Source organism: Hemibagrus wyckioides, linkage group LG28 (genome assembly GCF_019097595.1).
Source record: "Hemibagrus wyckioides isolate EC202008001 linkage group LG28, SWU_Hwy_1.0, whole genome shotgun sequence".
In the NCBI taxonomy this organism is placed as follows: Eukaryota; Metazoa; Chordata; class Actinopteri; order Siluriformes; family Bagridae; genus Hemibagrus; species Hemibagrus wyckioides.
This window is the reverse complement of record NC_080737.1, coordinates 19,100,240-19,115,758: the sequence shown is the minus strand read 5'-3', so window position 1 is coordinate 19,115,758 and position 15,519 is coordinate 19,100,240. Positions and strand designations below refer to the sequence as shown.

General features: G+C 41.3%; 1 protein-coding gene across 2 annotated transcripts in view; it reads left to right on the top strand.

The window, feature by feature from the left end:
* The window catches only part of eng (endoglin), a 35,893-nt gene that overhangs the window by 7,054 nt on the left and 13,320 nt on the right, over window positions 1-15,519 (top strand). For both annotated transcript variants that reach the window (XR_009203894.1, XM_058382923.1), the window contains exons 3-4: window positions 6,346-6,491; window positions 14,802-14,921. Coding sequence is in view for 1 of the 2 variants with exons in the window: in XM_058382923.1 (XP_058238906.1) it covers window positions 6,346-6,491; window positions 14,802-14,921 (266 nt within the window). In the remaining variant the exon portion in view is untranslated. The remainder of the gene's footprint in view (window positions 1-6,345; window positions 6,492-14,801; window positions 14,922-15,519) is intronic.

The following is a 15,519-nucleotide window of genomic DNA, read 5'->3' as shown; positions in this document are numbered from 1 at the left end:
CGATCAGTTCATGAGTCTCATGAAACACAGACTCTTACACAAACTTTTCTAACTAACAAGATTTTCTCTCTTAAACTCTCCTGAGAATGCTCCTGCTCACTGCTCGAAGTTGTGTCTCCGGTGCCAAAGTTCTAACACTGAAAATAAACACGTCACTGTTGATGGACTACATCTGGAGTTATGTCCGGTTGCTCTGAGACAGCTCCTCTGCCTCACTCTGAGGAACAGATTTTCAGTTGAGGTCAAACCCAGCATTTTTCAAATACGCCGCAAATCATCGTGGCGTTCGCCACTCGGATCATTCCTCACCGGCTCGCACATAAATCTTCCTTTGGGTCAGAGTCATCAGCGCCGCCCGCCATAGCGTTTGTCGCTTCTATGCGAAACATATGTTTGTGTGCAGCGACATCAGACTTGAATGATTAAGAGCGCCGGCGCTTCCATCTGCTCGGCGGAACAGGCTAACAGCCTCGGCTAAACGAATCCTTCCTCCACGAGCCGTGGCGCTAATTAATGCAGCAAAGACGGATGAGCTCTCTGTGCCGCGCCGCGTCCCGCCAACACCACCGGCTCATCCTCATCCACTAATTCATTCCGGAATAGTTAGCGTTCTGTTCACGCTGTTGTTCCTGATGATCTGTCATTGCTGTAAAAAGTGCGGCCGTCCGCCGAAGGAGGAAAGTTGTCGAGAAGCGAGTTTGCGTTATTGGTTAAACATAATTACTCTCCCCGTCAATCTGAAATTGTTTGGTGAGAGAAAAGCGTTAACTTTTTTTTAAATTAAATTAGATAAAACGCAGAAGTGCTGAATCCGGGAATTTTTCTGTAACAGCAGCTCTCAGAGGGGTGTAGCCACAAACCACGCATTTCTGTTAATGGTTTCCATGGTAACAACTCATTAATTGCTCGTTTAAGGTGCACGGGTTGGTTAAGGAGTCTCCAGTGTCAGGCTTTTTGTCTCAGTCAGACGTGAAACTGTAGCTTTAAGTTTTCTGACCCAGCAGGACGGAGGGTGCTGCACTTCTCAGGAACAAAAACAAATAACATGAATGAAAGTAGAGAAGTCTGGAAAGTTGTTGAAGTTCTTTGTGAACTCTGAATTAAAAGTGGAACTAAAACCGTTTTCTCAACGCGGAACCTTACATGCTTGGATCACATTTTCATTATTAAAAATCTTCTGTAAGCAGCATATCTAGCCTGATTTTTCTGAGAATGGATTTAATTTCCGTTTTTTCTCTCAGGAGGATTTGTAAGTATTAGAAATATATATCAGAGGCTTGAGGTTTTTTTTTTTGTTGCCGTATTCTTCCTGTTGCTAATTTTATAAGCGTATTGGAGCATGTTTTACTGTGTAAAACCTAAAGCAGTAATGAGTAAGGCTTTATTCTGACTCTGATGATAAAATGACTCAGGTAGGGATTTTTTGGAGTGGGGTTAAAGGTCACAGGACAGCTCAGGTCTCTGCGTGCCTCTGATAAGAGTTTGTTTGTCTTCCTGTGGATGGTTAGGCCGGGGTCGCTGGCCACGGAAGCGCCGGGACAATAGGTGTGTGGAGGAGAGGCTGGACTTTTTTCTTTCTCTCGGTCATTCGGACCTCCTTCACTTCACCCTCAGCCTCCACACAGCCAGCGCTGCCTTTATCCGCCTCAGACTGTTAGCCTCTTTAATCCTGCGTACAGTGTAAACACGTGGGAAGATGAGCAGCATCCAGGCTACAAGCTTACACAGCTAGAAACTCTATACTCTTTACTCTACACTCTACATTCAATACCAGAAACTCTATACTATATACTAGAAACTTTACAATCTATACTGTATACTCTATAGTCTGTACTCTATACTCTATAATAAAAACTCTATACTCTGCACTCTATATTAGAAAGTCTGTGCTCTACACTTTATTCTCTACTCTCTATAGACTGTACTAGAAACTTTATACTCTACACTCTACACAAGAAACTCTACACTATATTATACTAGAAACTTTACACTCTACACTTTACACTTGAAACTCTATACTCTACACTAGAAACTCTACACTAGCAACTCTACAGTCTACATCTACACTTTATACTCTACACTTTACACTAGAAACTCTATACTCTACACTAGAAACTCTACACTTTATACTCTACACTCTGTACTAGAAAGTCTACACTCTACACTGTGTACTAGAAACTCTTCACTCTGTACTCTACACTCAACACATTTTTGGACTTCTGAAACTTCTGAAACTTGGCATGGTGTAGATCATCACTCATGGAGCAGCTCGCGGATTTCCTCGCAGCGAGTAAACGTTAGGAGTTTACTCTGTGTCACTTTGGCTTGATGGTGTATAACTAATAAAGCTTATCATCAATAAACCAGAGCGTCGTCCAGAACACTCGCGGACACCAGCTACACGAATTGATTAATGCACCGCACAGATAATTAGGCCCGAGCGTTAGTATGCGTCCGTCGTAGCAGCTCTGGAAGCTCATCACAGAAAAACTCATCTCGGCTTCCTGAACCCTCCTCCGGTGATAAAGCGTGCGAGAGAGTCTGCCATCATACGCTTTCAGACCCACCGTAGAATCGAAATAATAGGAAACAATAGGCGAGCGCCTGGTTGAGGAGTGGCTCCGACTTTCTGACGAGACTCAATAAAGGAAGTCGGCGTTTCCAGGATGTAGATGTTCGCTGCCAGCTCAGGACAAGTTCTTTGAGGTTCAGTGTTTTTTTTTTTTTTGCTGACTGGAGGGCTATTGTACCTCGGCTAAGTGAACTCGCAAAACAAGAAATGATTCTGCTTGATGTGGATTTTAAGGTTTCCGTTTGTGGCTAAAGATTGTGGGATCATTCTGAGACTTTTCGTCTTCGAAACGTGTCGTCGGGTGATGCGTTCAGTGCCCTGATATATATCATATAATATAGAAACCTTTTGCATTTTACAGAGAATACTGAAAGTGCAAAAAAACTTTCATATGTTGGAAATATGAAAGTTCCAGCTTTACTAAGCACTGACACTGGAGACTCCTTTTCTTAATGTCAAATAAACATGGCTTCACAGGAAACATTCATTGAAGCTGTTCATGTGGAGCATCAGCCATAAGGTGAAGTCGTTGCTAAGGAAACGGTAACGTTTTTGAACAGAAGCAAGTTAAAGTAAACGAATCCTGAATATGAATCATTTCACTGAATCATTTACAAGCTTAAGCAATGCAACAGTAATTTTAAAAGCACAGTGAGACGGAATTTATCACACTGTACCCTAGGGCTGGCTGTGTGTGTGTGTGTGTGTGTGTGTGTGCCCAGCATTTAGCAATCCTTTCATGACTCACTTACTGTGTTCACCCCCTTAGCCAGCAAATGGGACTCCCTTATGAGTGTGTTTTGGCTCAGAGTGAGGTCTTGGGGTCAAACAGGAAACTGACACACGCGCGCACACACACACACACACACACACACAGTGACCAAGGAAAAAGTGTAAGGCAAATGAACGGCTCATGAAGTGATCACGATGTACAACGACAGCTATCATTTAATCTGTCGGCCCTGACGATGAAAAATGAGACATGCTCCCATAATTCCCTGCTGAATCCATGAGCGAATGGAAATCCTCAGCCTGGAGGCGCAGTTTGCATGGGAAAGAGTCGTTCGAGCTGCTGATAAAGTAGATTCTACCTCATTTAACACAGAAACGTTTAGCAGAGGCGTTTAGTGACATCGGCATTTCCTGGGGTCAGGTTCATCGGTCAGCGCAAACGCAGCTCCGCGCCTGATTTCGGTGACTGATAGATGCGACCTAGCAGAGACCCCCACGGGGCTGCTGAGATAAATCTCCTCTCTGTCACAGGCTGTTGACTTTTACAGAGGAATAAGGCTCGCTGTTGGCGATACGGGCGGCCGTAAAACCCGGCCGTTGAAAATCGACTCCATTAGAACGCGTCTGGAAAAGACGGCTAGCAGTCATCACGCCATCAGGAGCTCGTCTTCTAAACACAGTGCTTCCTGTCGTCCTCGCAAACGTGCCGGCTTCCTCTTCCTCCTCTGCCTGCTCCTGGAAACAGTGTAGAAGGAGAAAAATGCGGTTCATACTTCTGCTAGCTATCTGACTTAATGCTACTCGGCGGCAGAAAGTGAACAACGGAATGAATGGAGAAGACGCGGGTCAATAGAACGTCCTTCTGGGTTCTAAATCCCGGACTCGGTGTGTTGAGGTCGAGCAGAAAGGGGACAGCTTTCAGAGTTAGATTTTAGAATTTTTTAATTTAGAAAAAGACCTAAATATTGCACATTAAAAACAACTTTTTAATAAAAGTACAGACAGTCCCTAAATTGCAGTGAATTTATTTACCCAAGGAAATGAGGAACATGAAATAAAGCACTATTTTTTGTTTTAGTACTTAGTATATACACAATAAAGCTATGTCTGTCGCTCTCTCTCTCTCTCTCTCTCTCTCCACTCTTCTCTCTCTCTCTCTCTCTCTCTCTCTTCACTCTTCTCTCTCTCTCTCTCTCTCTCTCTCTCTCTCTCTCTCCCCCTACCTTCCACCCTCCCTCCCTTTATCTTGCTGTACATCAGCACTTTCCGGACGCTTTGTGCTCGATATAAGAGAATGAGAAAGCAGTTTGCATTTAGAATAAATAATTATATTGGAAATATAACTCAATTAAAAAAATCACGCAAATGGCGACCCATGACACATGCGGGTCACGCAACCAGACACACCTCCTTGTTTCAGCCAATCAGAGGCTGCTTAGTAGTCCAAGCACAGATACTGTAGTACATCTCACAATTACCCATAAACCCCCTCTCTGCATGCCCTTACACAAATACACTGGGTATATAATAAAGTAAGGTTAAACCGGCCTTTAGCTTTGTTTTGCTTACATTTTCTCAAAAGTTGTGAGAAAGCCTCTTAGAAAAATTTGACTAAACATTTCATGCACTGGATAAAACTTGGACGTTACTTTTTAAGAAACATATTGGTGACTAACAGTTTCGTGTTAGTTACCTTATTAAAAGCAAATTAAACTGAAGCAACTTCTGTTCAAGCTTAAAGGATTGATCCCTGATCCTCTAAGAGCCAGTGCTAAGTATCTCACATTTCTCAAAAATTCATCACCAGTTCAGTTTTATTTATATATATATATATATTAAGTTGATTTTATTGTTCTTAGTAGTGTGAAAATTGTCTTAGAAGTAGAGTTTTGTTTTAGCTAGGTTAACAAACAGATCAACACAATATTAGCGAGTCATGCTAATCCAAGAAAGGTGAAAAATTGTTCCTCATAGCCAGATAGAAATAAGGGCCCCATATTTTCCCAAATGCCTTAACCCCTTAATGAAAGTCTAATGTTTTTCATTTTAACAAAAAAAATTATATCTCTGATCAATTGAGAAAGAGAGGGAGGTTTCGGTGATTTCCAGTTGATCAGTAAGTTCAAGATTATGACTCGTGTCCATTAAATGTCCAGCGTAATTCACTGGCAGTAGCTCAGAGTGGAATAAATAACAGTTGAGGAGCTGTAATTGTACAGTAGTACAGCGGTGGTTGATTATTTTCCTATTACATCACCACACACTGTGTGTTATTCCTGACTGCTGTGTACTGTGTGGTGTTTTCCATTCTCAAACTAGACTCCATCACTCTCCATAAATTCCTGGTCGTGGATTCTCCATCACGCTGAAGAGTTTATAGATAGAACGAAAGGGGAAAAAAATGCGAGAGGGAGACGTAGAGTCTGGACCAGGCTGCTCACGCCAAGCCCTTAAAACAATGCATGCGGTGCCACGGGTTACACCTCAGCAGCCAATCGCACCCTCCATCTTTCAGTTCAAACCGCAACCCAAACCCCGCTGCTGATTGGCTAGGAAATGACACCTGACCCGTCACTTCCTCAGGAAAGACTCCTTTTACTTCTGGGAAGCGTTCATTGACCGAGGCGCCAAATAAAGACTCGGATTAATCATTTCAGCGTCTCGGAAAAATAATATAAGACACACGATTGCGATGGTGAAGTCAGGGTTTATTGGAGATCAGGGTTTCTTTGGACCGGGTTTTAATTAATCATCAGACCATTGTGTGTGTGTGTGTGTAACCAATGACCTGCTAATTTAATAAAAATGCTCCACCATTTAAAGTGAAAGTGTTGCTAAAAGTGGAACAATGACCAAAGATTTCCTATAATTATAGGTTCGGGATTTTTTACATTTTTAACAAAAAGACATAGACAATTATGTGAAGAATAATAAAAAAACAAAAAACTAGTGAACATGCAATCACAGGAAAATAACGACTGAATGGTGTGAATTTTTCTTCCACTAATTTATTAACGAATAAACTTTGCTTGTCTTGTCAGATTTTTCAGACTGCAATCTGATGGGGATTTACGGAACCCAAAGCGGATCCATCAGCGTGGATGAGATAACGGGGAAGTGCAGGACCAACTTCGTCACAGAGAACGGGACAGAAGTGCACATTGTCAATCTGCGCATCAATCCAGGGGTTCGTCCAGTACTTACATCTATTCACTCGTCATCGCTGTCATCACTTCCATCAGTGTTATTCACTAAAGAATAACACTGACAAGTTCCTGTTTTCACTTATGTTATAGCAGCTATAAACGCTCATGTCCTCAACTGCTCTGTTTTTCTCTCTCTAGGGTTGAAATTAATAATAATAAAAATCACAGCATGTTACAGAGAAACCTCAAAGTATAATCTAATCTCCCCTAAACTGTTACAAAACCACTGACACTGGAGACTCCTTCCAATAAACAAATCAAAAATTTATCATCTTCTTTGTTCATGTGAACGAGTGGTTGCTATAGAAACGTATAGCGTTTTAGAATGAGTGCATTCGTACACCATATAGAAAATTAATCAACACCTTCTGAGTAATCAGAATCACTCTGCTTTAATCTCGATAAAACAGGATATGTGGGAAATGTGAAATATTACTAATCCCTGGACTCTGCAGAAGCAGTCTTGTAGCACTATATCAACCCCCGCAGTATAAATCAGACCTTACATCAGAAGGGAACCTCATTTCAAGCTCCCGAAACCTTTAATCACGACTCAGAGCGAAATCCCAAACCTAATACCCTCTGTCCGAATTTCTAAACAAACTCCATCCGAACGTTTGCTTAGACTGCTCCGCTCCTGAGGGGCTGACTTTGTTTTCTCAAAGCATGCCGGAGTCAGATTGATGCCAGATGACCAGCAGCACTGCGGCTCCCGCGGGGGCCGGAGAAAAACGGTCAGGACATCTCATCTGAGCGGCCACAAAAAATCTCCAACACGCCAGGAGAGCGAGCGGGTGAGCGAGAGAGAGAGAGAGAGAGAGAGAGAGAGAGAGAGTGAGTGAGAGAGAGAGAGAGAGAGAGAGAGAGAGAGAGAGAGAGAGTGAGTGAGAGAGAGAGAGAGAGAGAGAGAGAGAGAGAAACGGCTCCCTAAGGTGATCGGGGTTACTGCAGGCAGTGAGAACAAGTCGGATCGGGATCTCTACAGGGAGCGAGTACGCTCTTCCCATCAACCAGAGAGTGTGTCCAGGGTCAGGATCAGTACCGTCTTTGTGCTTCTGTGCCATGTTTACTAATGGCAAAGACAGGATGAGGACACTAAGTCCAACAATCCAAAAGTTCACTACTGAGAAATGTTAAAAATGAACTTTTAGGTGTCCAGGCTAAGGCCATTCCTGCTAAAGCTCAGGTTTCTTCTGCCCAAAGCTGAGGCCTTTTCTGTATATGCAGACGCTTCTTTTGTCCAAACTGATGCTTCTTCATATTCTAAAGCCTTTTCTGCTCAAGCTCAAACTCAAATGTTTACCCAAGCTGAGGCTTTTTATATCCAGTCTGAGGCTTCTGTCCACTATGAGGCTTATTCTGCCCAAACTCAGGCTTTTTATCTGTCAAACCTGAGGATTCTTCTGCCCAAGCAGGTATTTCATCTGTCATGGTTTTGCCTGCTCAAACCAAGGCCTTTGTTCAAGCCAAAGCTGAGGTTCCATCTGCCCAACACTGAGGCCTCTTCCATCCAAGCTGAGGCTTCTTCTGCCCAAAACCGTGGACTTTTCCATGCAATCATAGGTCAAAGCCCCTTCCATCCAATCCATATCTTCTACTGTCAAAGTTTCTTCTGTCCACAGTGTTGTTCTGCCCCCAGGGTCTGTGGGATTACTCTAGGTGTTATGTGGTGTATTAGCCCCTGGAATGAGACACATCTATAACTCAGCAGTTAAAACGTGTATCTGTGTTTGTGAAAGCAGTGAAGTTGTCTCAAATTTATGTGATATCTGTATTTTAATGAAGAACGAGAAGTTTAGTTCAGCATTTGGGTGAAAAATCACATGTGAGCAATGACTTTTTGCCTACAGCTGAGACAGAGATTCTCCAGTGGGAAAGAAAAGTGGAAACCCGTATGCTTTCAGTTTAGAACTTGCATAAGAGCTGTGTACTGGATTAAAAAAGAAAAAAACACACATGCATGGGAACAAAAAGGAGCTTAAGCATGTGTATCCTGTTCCCAAGTGACTCTGGCAGTGGGTTTGGATGCCAAGGTCATGATGTTAAAATCAGAGCTCAGAAAGAGAATAAGAAAAAAGAACTGATAACATAACCTTTACATTCTTGTGCACTCCAACACCAACATTCACAAACGTTCACAAACAATGTGGAACAAAATGAAATATCAGTTAATTATTTTCTTTTTTCATATCCAAAAATATGTAAACAATTTGTGGGGTACACATGAAAAAAAATAAGGTCAAGTTTGTAAAGATTCACTGGACTGAACGCACAATTTTTTAATACGGTTAGAAAAGTTGTAGGCGTGGACTCTGTACCTCGGTCCTACTTTGTACCTGTCAATCCCCCTGAAGGTGTCACCTCTGTGCCAGTCAGTTTTTTTTTCCAAATTATGGAGAATAATTTTCCAGTTAAAGAAAGAACAAATCACTGAATCATATTCTATTGAACCACTTTGATTTGATTCATATTGACTGAATCACTGACTCAGTCCTCAGAGTCCTCATCAGAGGGAAGAACTGAACGAACTGTTCCTTCAGTGTTCCTCAGAAAGAACGCCCATCGTGGTTCTCAGTGACATGGTGACACGGCAATCTTGCTGGCATTCGAAACATCAGAGAAATCTTTCAGAAGAGACTTTGAGAAGAGTGTGGAAGAAGAAGGAGGGGGAAGAAGAGGAAGAGAGTGATAAAGAAGTCATGGTGATCTCTGCCAAGTTTATGAATGATAAATATGGGAATGAGTCATAAGTAGCTAATGTAACCAAACATGGTCATTTTTCAAAATACTGTTAATGTGGTCAGTTTTCAGAGCTGGTCTCGTATTGAATACTCATTTGAATACAAATCATGGCACTAGGGGACTTTCCCCATACTGTAGCTGATCTTCATTTTAACACAAGTTAGTCATATTTCTGATGCATCTTACGGTTTATCCACAATGACAAGTATGTTTGTATCACATGGGGAGAAATGACTCTGTTGTGTTGAGGGAGAGAGAGAGAGAGAGAGAGAGAGAGACTTGAGCGAAAAGGGCGGCGCTTTCAGACTTTCATTGATGTCACCGTTTGGCTCAGAGCCGAGACTAGAGCGGTGGAGCCGACCCGGCTTAAGGGGGGAGAACCAAAGAATAACGGGAAACAGTTATGCATCAGCAAAACCTTGGAAAAAAACTGCACTCAAGAAAAAAAGGAAAACAATCGTATCTTGAAAGCACAGGAACAAAAATAGCAAGGGCGACTGCTCGGCCACTAGAAGGGACATTGTTCAGTTTTGAGTTCAGTGAAATGAAGTTCATAAAGAGGTACAGGTAGACTGTACTGTGTTCTCTAAACAACATGGAGGTTTCCCTCTTTTTTCTTTTTCCGTTCAGCGGTTTCCGTCCACTTCAGATTGTTCCTGTTGTACAAGGAACATAAATATAGACGCACAGGAACCAGACATCTTGATTAATTATTAAATAGTGGTCGAGATCGATGTGGAGCGCAAGCATTGTTTTAATCTACGCCTGTGTTGTCTCCAATTGCATAATATAAATTAGTCTAAGGACAAACTGTCTTGTGTTATGTAAAGATTTCTCAGAGCCAAAACCCACATCATTTTTTCTCTCTCTGAATATCTCCAGGGAGCACTGAGATTCATTATGGCCCTCTGTATATTTTTTCAATTTCTTTTATATATGGTAGGCGTTTTTGTAAAGGTTGTAGGCATTAGAATGGAAAAACATTTTCAAAATTATTTTTATTTCGTCACATTTTGTGGCCACTCACACTTACAGATAGAATCATGCAGAAATAACATTTCTGTAAACTTTGTGACTAATGGACTCCTGGTGGACTCCTTAAATTTTTGGAATGATCACCATTCACCCCTCCTTTAAATCCTCCCTATTCCAAGGTTAATTAGAAGGACTAGACTTGCTGGTAGTGGCGGCATTTGTTGCCCCCAAGGCCATCCCTTTTGCATCCTGACTATTTGGTGTCCACACTTTCTCCTCTTTTGCACACAGACTCAAACTGTTGTGTGGTTACTCCACAGGGCTTGGTGAAGTATGGCAAGGGGATTATTTAATTTTGCTGCAGTGATGGAAATCACCTAAAACCTATAAAGCCTCTCTGGCTATAGAGACCTTTGAGAGGGTAGATGAGGCTGACCTCAATGGCTGAGCTGTAGCATGCCAGAGTCACTCTCATCAGCCACTACCATTAGAGGACATAAATTCTAGTACGGCTCAGGTATCCTGAAGCAGTTATGGTTTAAGGTCATGTTTTAAGTTGGGGTTGAGGTTGTTTCTCAAGCTCAGGGTTGAGGTCGTTTCTCAAGCTCAGGGTTCAGGTCCTTTCTCAAGTTCAGGGTTGAGGTTGTTTCTCAAGTTCAGGGTTGAGGTCCTTTCTCAAGTTCAGGTAAGGGCCTGTTCTCAGAGACTAAGGCCATCATCATCCCTCCAGGTGTGAGGCACTCTCATTAACTTTTGCCATTCCTTTAACTTGAATTTCCAATCCTTTGCTCAGGGGCACAATTTCTTTAAGTGGCCCAGTGACAGACGTTTGCAGTCTGGTGATAAAATGTAAACGAAGCTCTTCCATTGGTGGCCCAGGGAGTCTTGTCTTCTGGCAGACATTCCAAAAACCTAGAAACCCCTCAGGCATTACACAAAGGCTCAAACCTAGAGGCGTATGGAATGGACCATATCTCCCATTGTCAAAGAGGTTTGGATGGTGCCTGGGGTCTCAGGAAGAAACCCAGTTAGGAAAGAACTTTTTCCGTCCAAGCTTGCACCATCGAGCTCCTTATCCAGGATTTCTGGTGTGATTGAATCATAATATGATTGTTCTACAGTTGCACTTGGCCAATCAGACCCTCAGACATGGAGTCATACAGAATAATATTACATTTTAAAATATATCATTGCTAAGTTTATAGCATTTATTAATTTTAATTAAAGCATGCAAATCAGGTATGTGCTGTAATACCACTGCAATTCTGACAAAACCCGGAGTACTGACCCTTGTCTTGGTTTACCTCGAGTTGCACTCTTCTTAATAAGTATGCTGTTATATGCTCTTTGTGTGAATTTTCCCTTCTCTCTCCATCTCTTCTAGAATTTAAAAGCTTTCTGATCAAACAGGGAAATTGCCTCTTAGAAGGTTTTTTTCCTGTTTCTTTATTTTGAGCTTTGTACCCTCGGACGTGTTTGACAACTCGGCTCCTGCGAGACTAATTAAATGTAAGGCAGCTTTCCAGCTCGGAGATAATGCCTAGCGCTTGCAGACGTGCCGTCTGAAATAAAAATGTGGGCTTTCAAAAATGGAGGACCTCTGGGATCGCTTGACCAGGCATCAAATGCCGGCAGATGTCATGTCCTGACGCGTACAAACACTCGGGTTTGCTGGCTGCAGTCGATTCATGGCTGTTTTATATTTACTAAATGATGTTGGAGCACATTCATCTCCACTACGCTCTGAGCTGAGTATATCGTACAGAACACATGGTGTACGTAATGGAGATTTATGGAAAGACCAGCCTTCAACATCACACCTGATATTTCAGAATCTTTTGATATCTGCATGTTGGCCTAACAAGGCTGGCTGTAGTGCGGTAAGATAAGTCCGTAGTAGATGTGTTTGATTATGAGGTATGATATGACATGTAGGGAGTAAAACATGATCGAGAGCGCTGTTATAGGAAAATAATTAATGATAGAGTGCTGTGATGCTGCCAGAGTGTTTTATAGTAACAAATTTAAATGTATGCATTGATATGAACCTGATTTCTCAGTGCTGCTGTTATGGAAAATGAATCCACCAATCAGAATTGAGAATTCATCAGGATACCCAGCTGTCTTTGATATAAAAAAGGTTAACATTGGCACATGAGTGCCTCTGGACATGATCACGCACAGCTGGTTTAATAAAAAACTTTGAGATACGTCAGATTTCCTCTCCAAACTCCAGCGTGCTCTGCTTTAGACGAAGAACCGAGGCAAGGAAGCCGAGAGCACAGACGCGAGGATTACAAACCGAAGAGTCTGCTTTCAACAGCGATTCTCAGGATTAATTAGACTTGCAAATCGGCACAATTCCCTTATTAGCGTTCAAAGCTGAGTAGAACGAAGCAGCGGGTCATAATAAGGAAGACTCACGCTGTAGCTTCCGGGCAAAATCCTGACTAATAATAACATTTTATTTTGTATTTATCCGTTTATTTATGACGCTCCATAAATTTCTGGTGATCTGTATTACCTGCCGCACCTGAGGCATATTTATTCATATACATAGAACTTCGTTTCCTGACATCTAATGCATATTTCATCTGTTATTAATTACATTTCCCTCTCACACCCAGCGAGAGTAATTCGTTCTCTACCCGAGGCCCACAAATATTTGGTGGGGATCGGTGCAAATCCTGCCCCGGCCGAGCCTCGAGAAAAGATTACAGCAGCCTTCCAGATGGGAGTGTTTACACTGCGGTTAGCAGAGATTAGGAGTGGATTTGGCAGGATGAAGTTTCAGGCTCCGCTTCGTCTCCAGAACTGGAAAAGGAACGGCCGAGCCGAGGACTCGGAGGGATTCGGTTCACGTTTACACTCTAGCACGAGCGAACGTCTTTATAACGTGTGAGTGTGAGTGGTGATGAACCCGACAGCACCCCCTGTGTGCTACCACATGGGACTCGCACAATGATTTTAGATGTTTATGCCTTAATATGATAACGAGAGCAAAATAATTTATCTTGCAAAGGAATAAAATGATTCAGGAACACCACAGTCACAAAATTTCAGATTCAGATTTCAGATTGATTTGTTGCATTTATTCGAACGTATTTTTTTTTTTAGATAGCCTGCTCAGTAGAGAGCATGGGTTATAAGAAACAGATTAAAATGGTGATATTTCACAGAATGTCATATTCGATGGACTTTATTTAACATCCATGAAAGGAGTCTCCAGGGTCAGAAGCTGTAACTTGATGTTTTTGTGTTTTTTTCTGTAACATGCTGCATTCTTTTGTCTTACAAAAGAGAAACCGGTAAGGGAGTGACTGTTTACAGCTGCTATAATGTATTTTGCCTTAAATATGCATATGATGTCATTTCTATATACACGTCTTTCCGTTGTGTCACTGTTCTAGAGAAGCGGGTTATAGAGTCAGACTCAGATTGAAGTATTATAAACATTGTAGTCATATTGCTGTATTGTGTTATCCTTGGCTGGACACGAGCGCAGATCTGTGCCTGCGATGCGTCTATAAGTCTCCTCGTCTCGCCTGGGAAACAACAACAAAGTCGCAAAGAGGACGCCAAATGTTTATGGCACTTGTTTTTCTTTGCTTCCTAATCATGGCAGAAGGGCTCGTGGGAATTTGTGTCTCCCGGCCTCACACTGTGTCTCGGCTTACTGCTTAGGCCAGAATGTAAACATAATGCAAACGGCTTATGTTGATGATATCACAGGACATCTCCATGTCTGCCTTGCTAGCTCCTTAGCTTTAAATCTACATGCAGCACCTTTTTTCTTTAAGTGTACCTCACATTCCCACAATGCACCAGCGGTGGACCAAATGATAAAACTAACAAAGCACGATATTTAAAGACGTTTATTTGACACGTAGGGTTGCTGATAAACATCTGGCTGAATAGTGTTGCTGGGAATAAACTTAAAAAATAATGAACATTAATGGCAAAAAAATTTAATACTGAATAGGAGTAAACAAACAGTATACACAATATAAAAAACAATATATGAAAAATATTTACATCAATATCGGTCTTCTTGAATTATTGCAAATATATAAATAAATAAATGAATATTATCACTTTGTCAGTTGTATTTATAATATTAGTGTTAGAATTACAACTGGAAAAATAAATAAATAAATAAATAAATGAATGAATGAATGAATGAATGAATGAATGAATAAATAAATAAATAAGCTGTGTGTACAATTTGTAACTGGTCACAAATAAATAAATATATTTATTATTTAAGTAAATAAATAGTCATTTATTATTATTATTATTTAAAATTTAACAGTATTTAATTGCTGCTCCTAGAATTGGTAGTAATTACAAATAAATAAATAAACAAACAAATATATAAACTTTATATATAAATACATATAGTGTGTTCTGCCAAAATTAATTTCATCAGTTCTTCTTCTTCACATCACCCTACTCTGGACTTTATCTGTTCATTTGTTTATGTATAAGACTGCCTGGATTAGAGCTGCAAATTGGTCAGTGTGTATTGTGCGTGTGATATAAAAACTGACCGTTACTTTCTTTCTTTTGTACAGACCTCCTACCCAATAATTAGTGTGGATACCGAGTCTCCGTCCATCCTGATCTTCACCTGCCCAGACACTCACATCTACATCTCTGTCCTCTACAACTTCAGCTCCAACATAAAGCTCTACGTAAGTGTCCGAAGTGGAAAAGGCAAAATGGTGTACACGAAATAGCGAGACGAGAGCGCTTACAACGGAGACTCCTGCCATGAACGTTCAATAAATCCAAGTGAAAAACTTTGCCACATCAACCAGTGAGAATTACTTTCCACTACCGCAAAAACACGTTTCCACTATAGAAAGGATTTTTCGTTTGTGCGGTTCGCAGCCGCACTCCTGTCAGAGCTGCTCTTATAGAAAATGAATCAACACATTTGTATCTGTTCAAACCTTTGCACCTCCTTTTAAAAAATGTGTTAGAAATATTTAGGGTGATAATTTCTACCCCCCCCCAACTTCTCACACACATACACTTCTCACACACACACTTCTCACACACACACACTTCTCACACACACACTTCTCTGCTTTATAACGCCCTCCAAACTCTGAACTTTTGGATTCTCTTTTATGTTCCACTGAAAAAAGTGTGGGGGCTTTTTGCTGATGTAGTCAAGTGTGTAATATAGATTTGAAACACAAATAATCAAGCTTAATATTCTCTTATTGCTACGCTGTAATTTCCTTAACACATCCCAACACACTCGTTTTTGTTATTAGTGCCGAT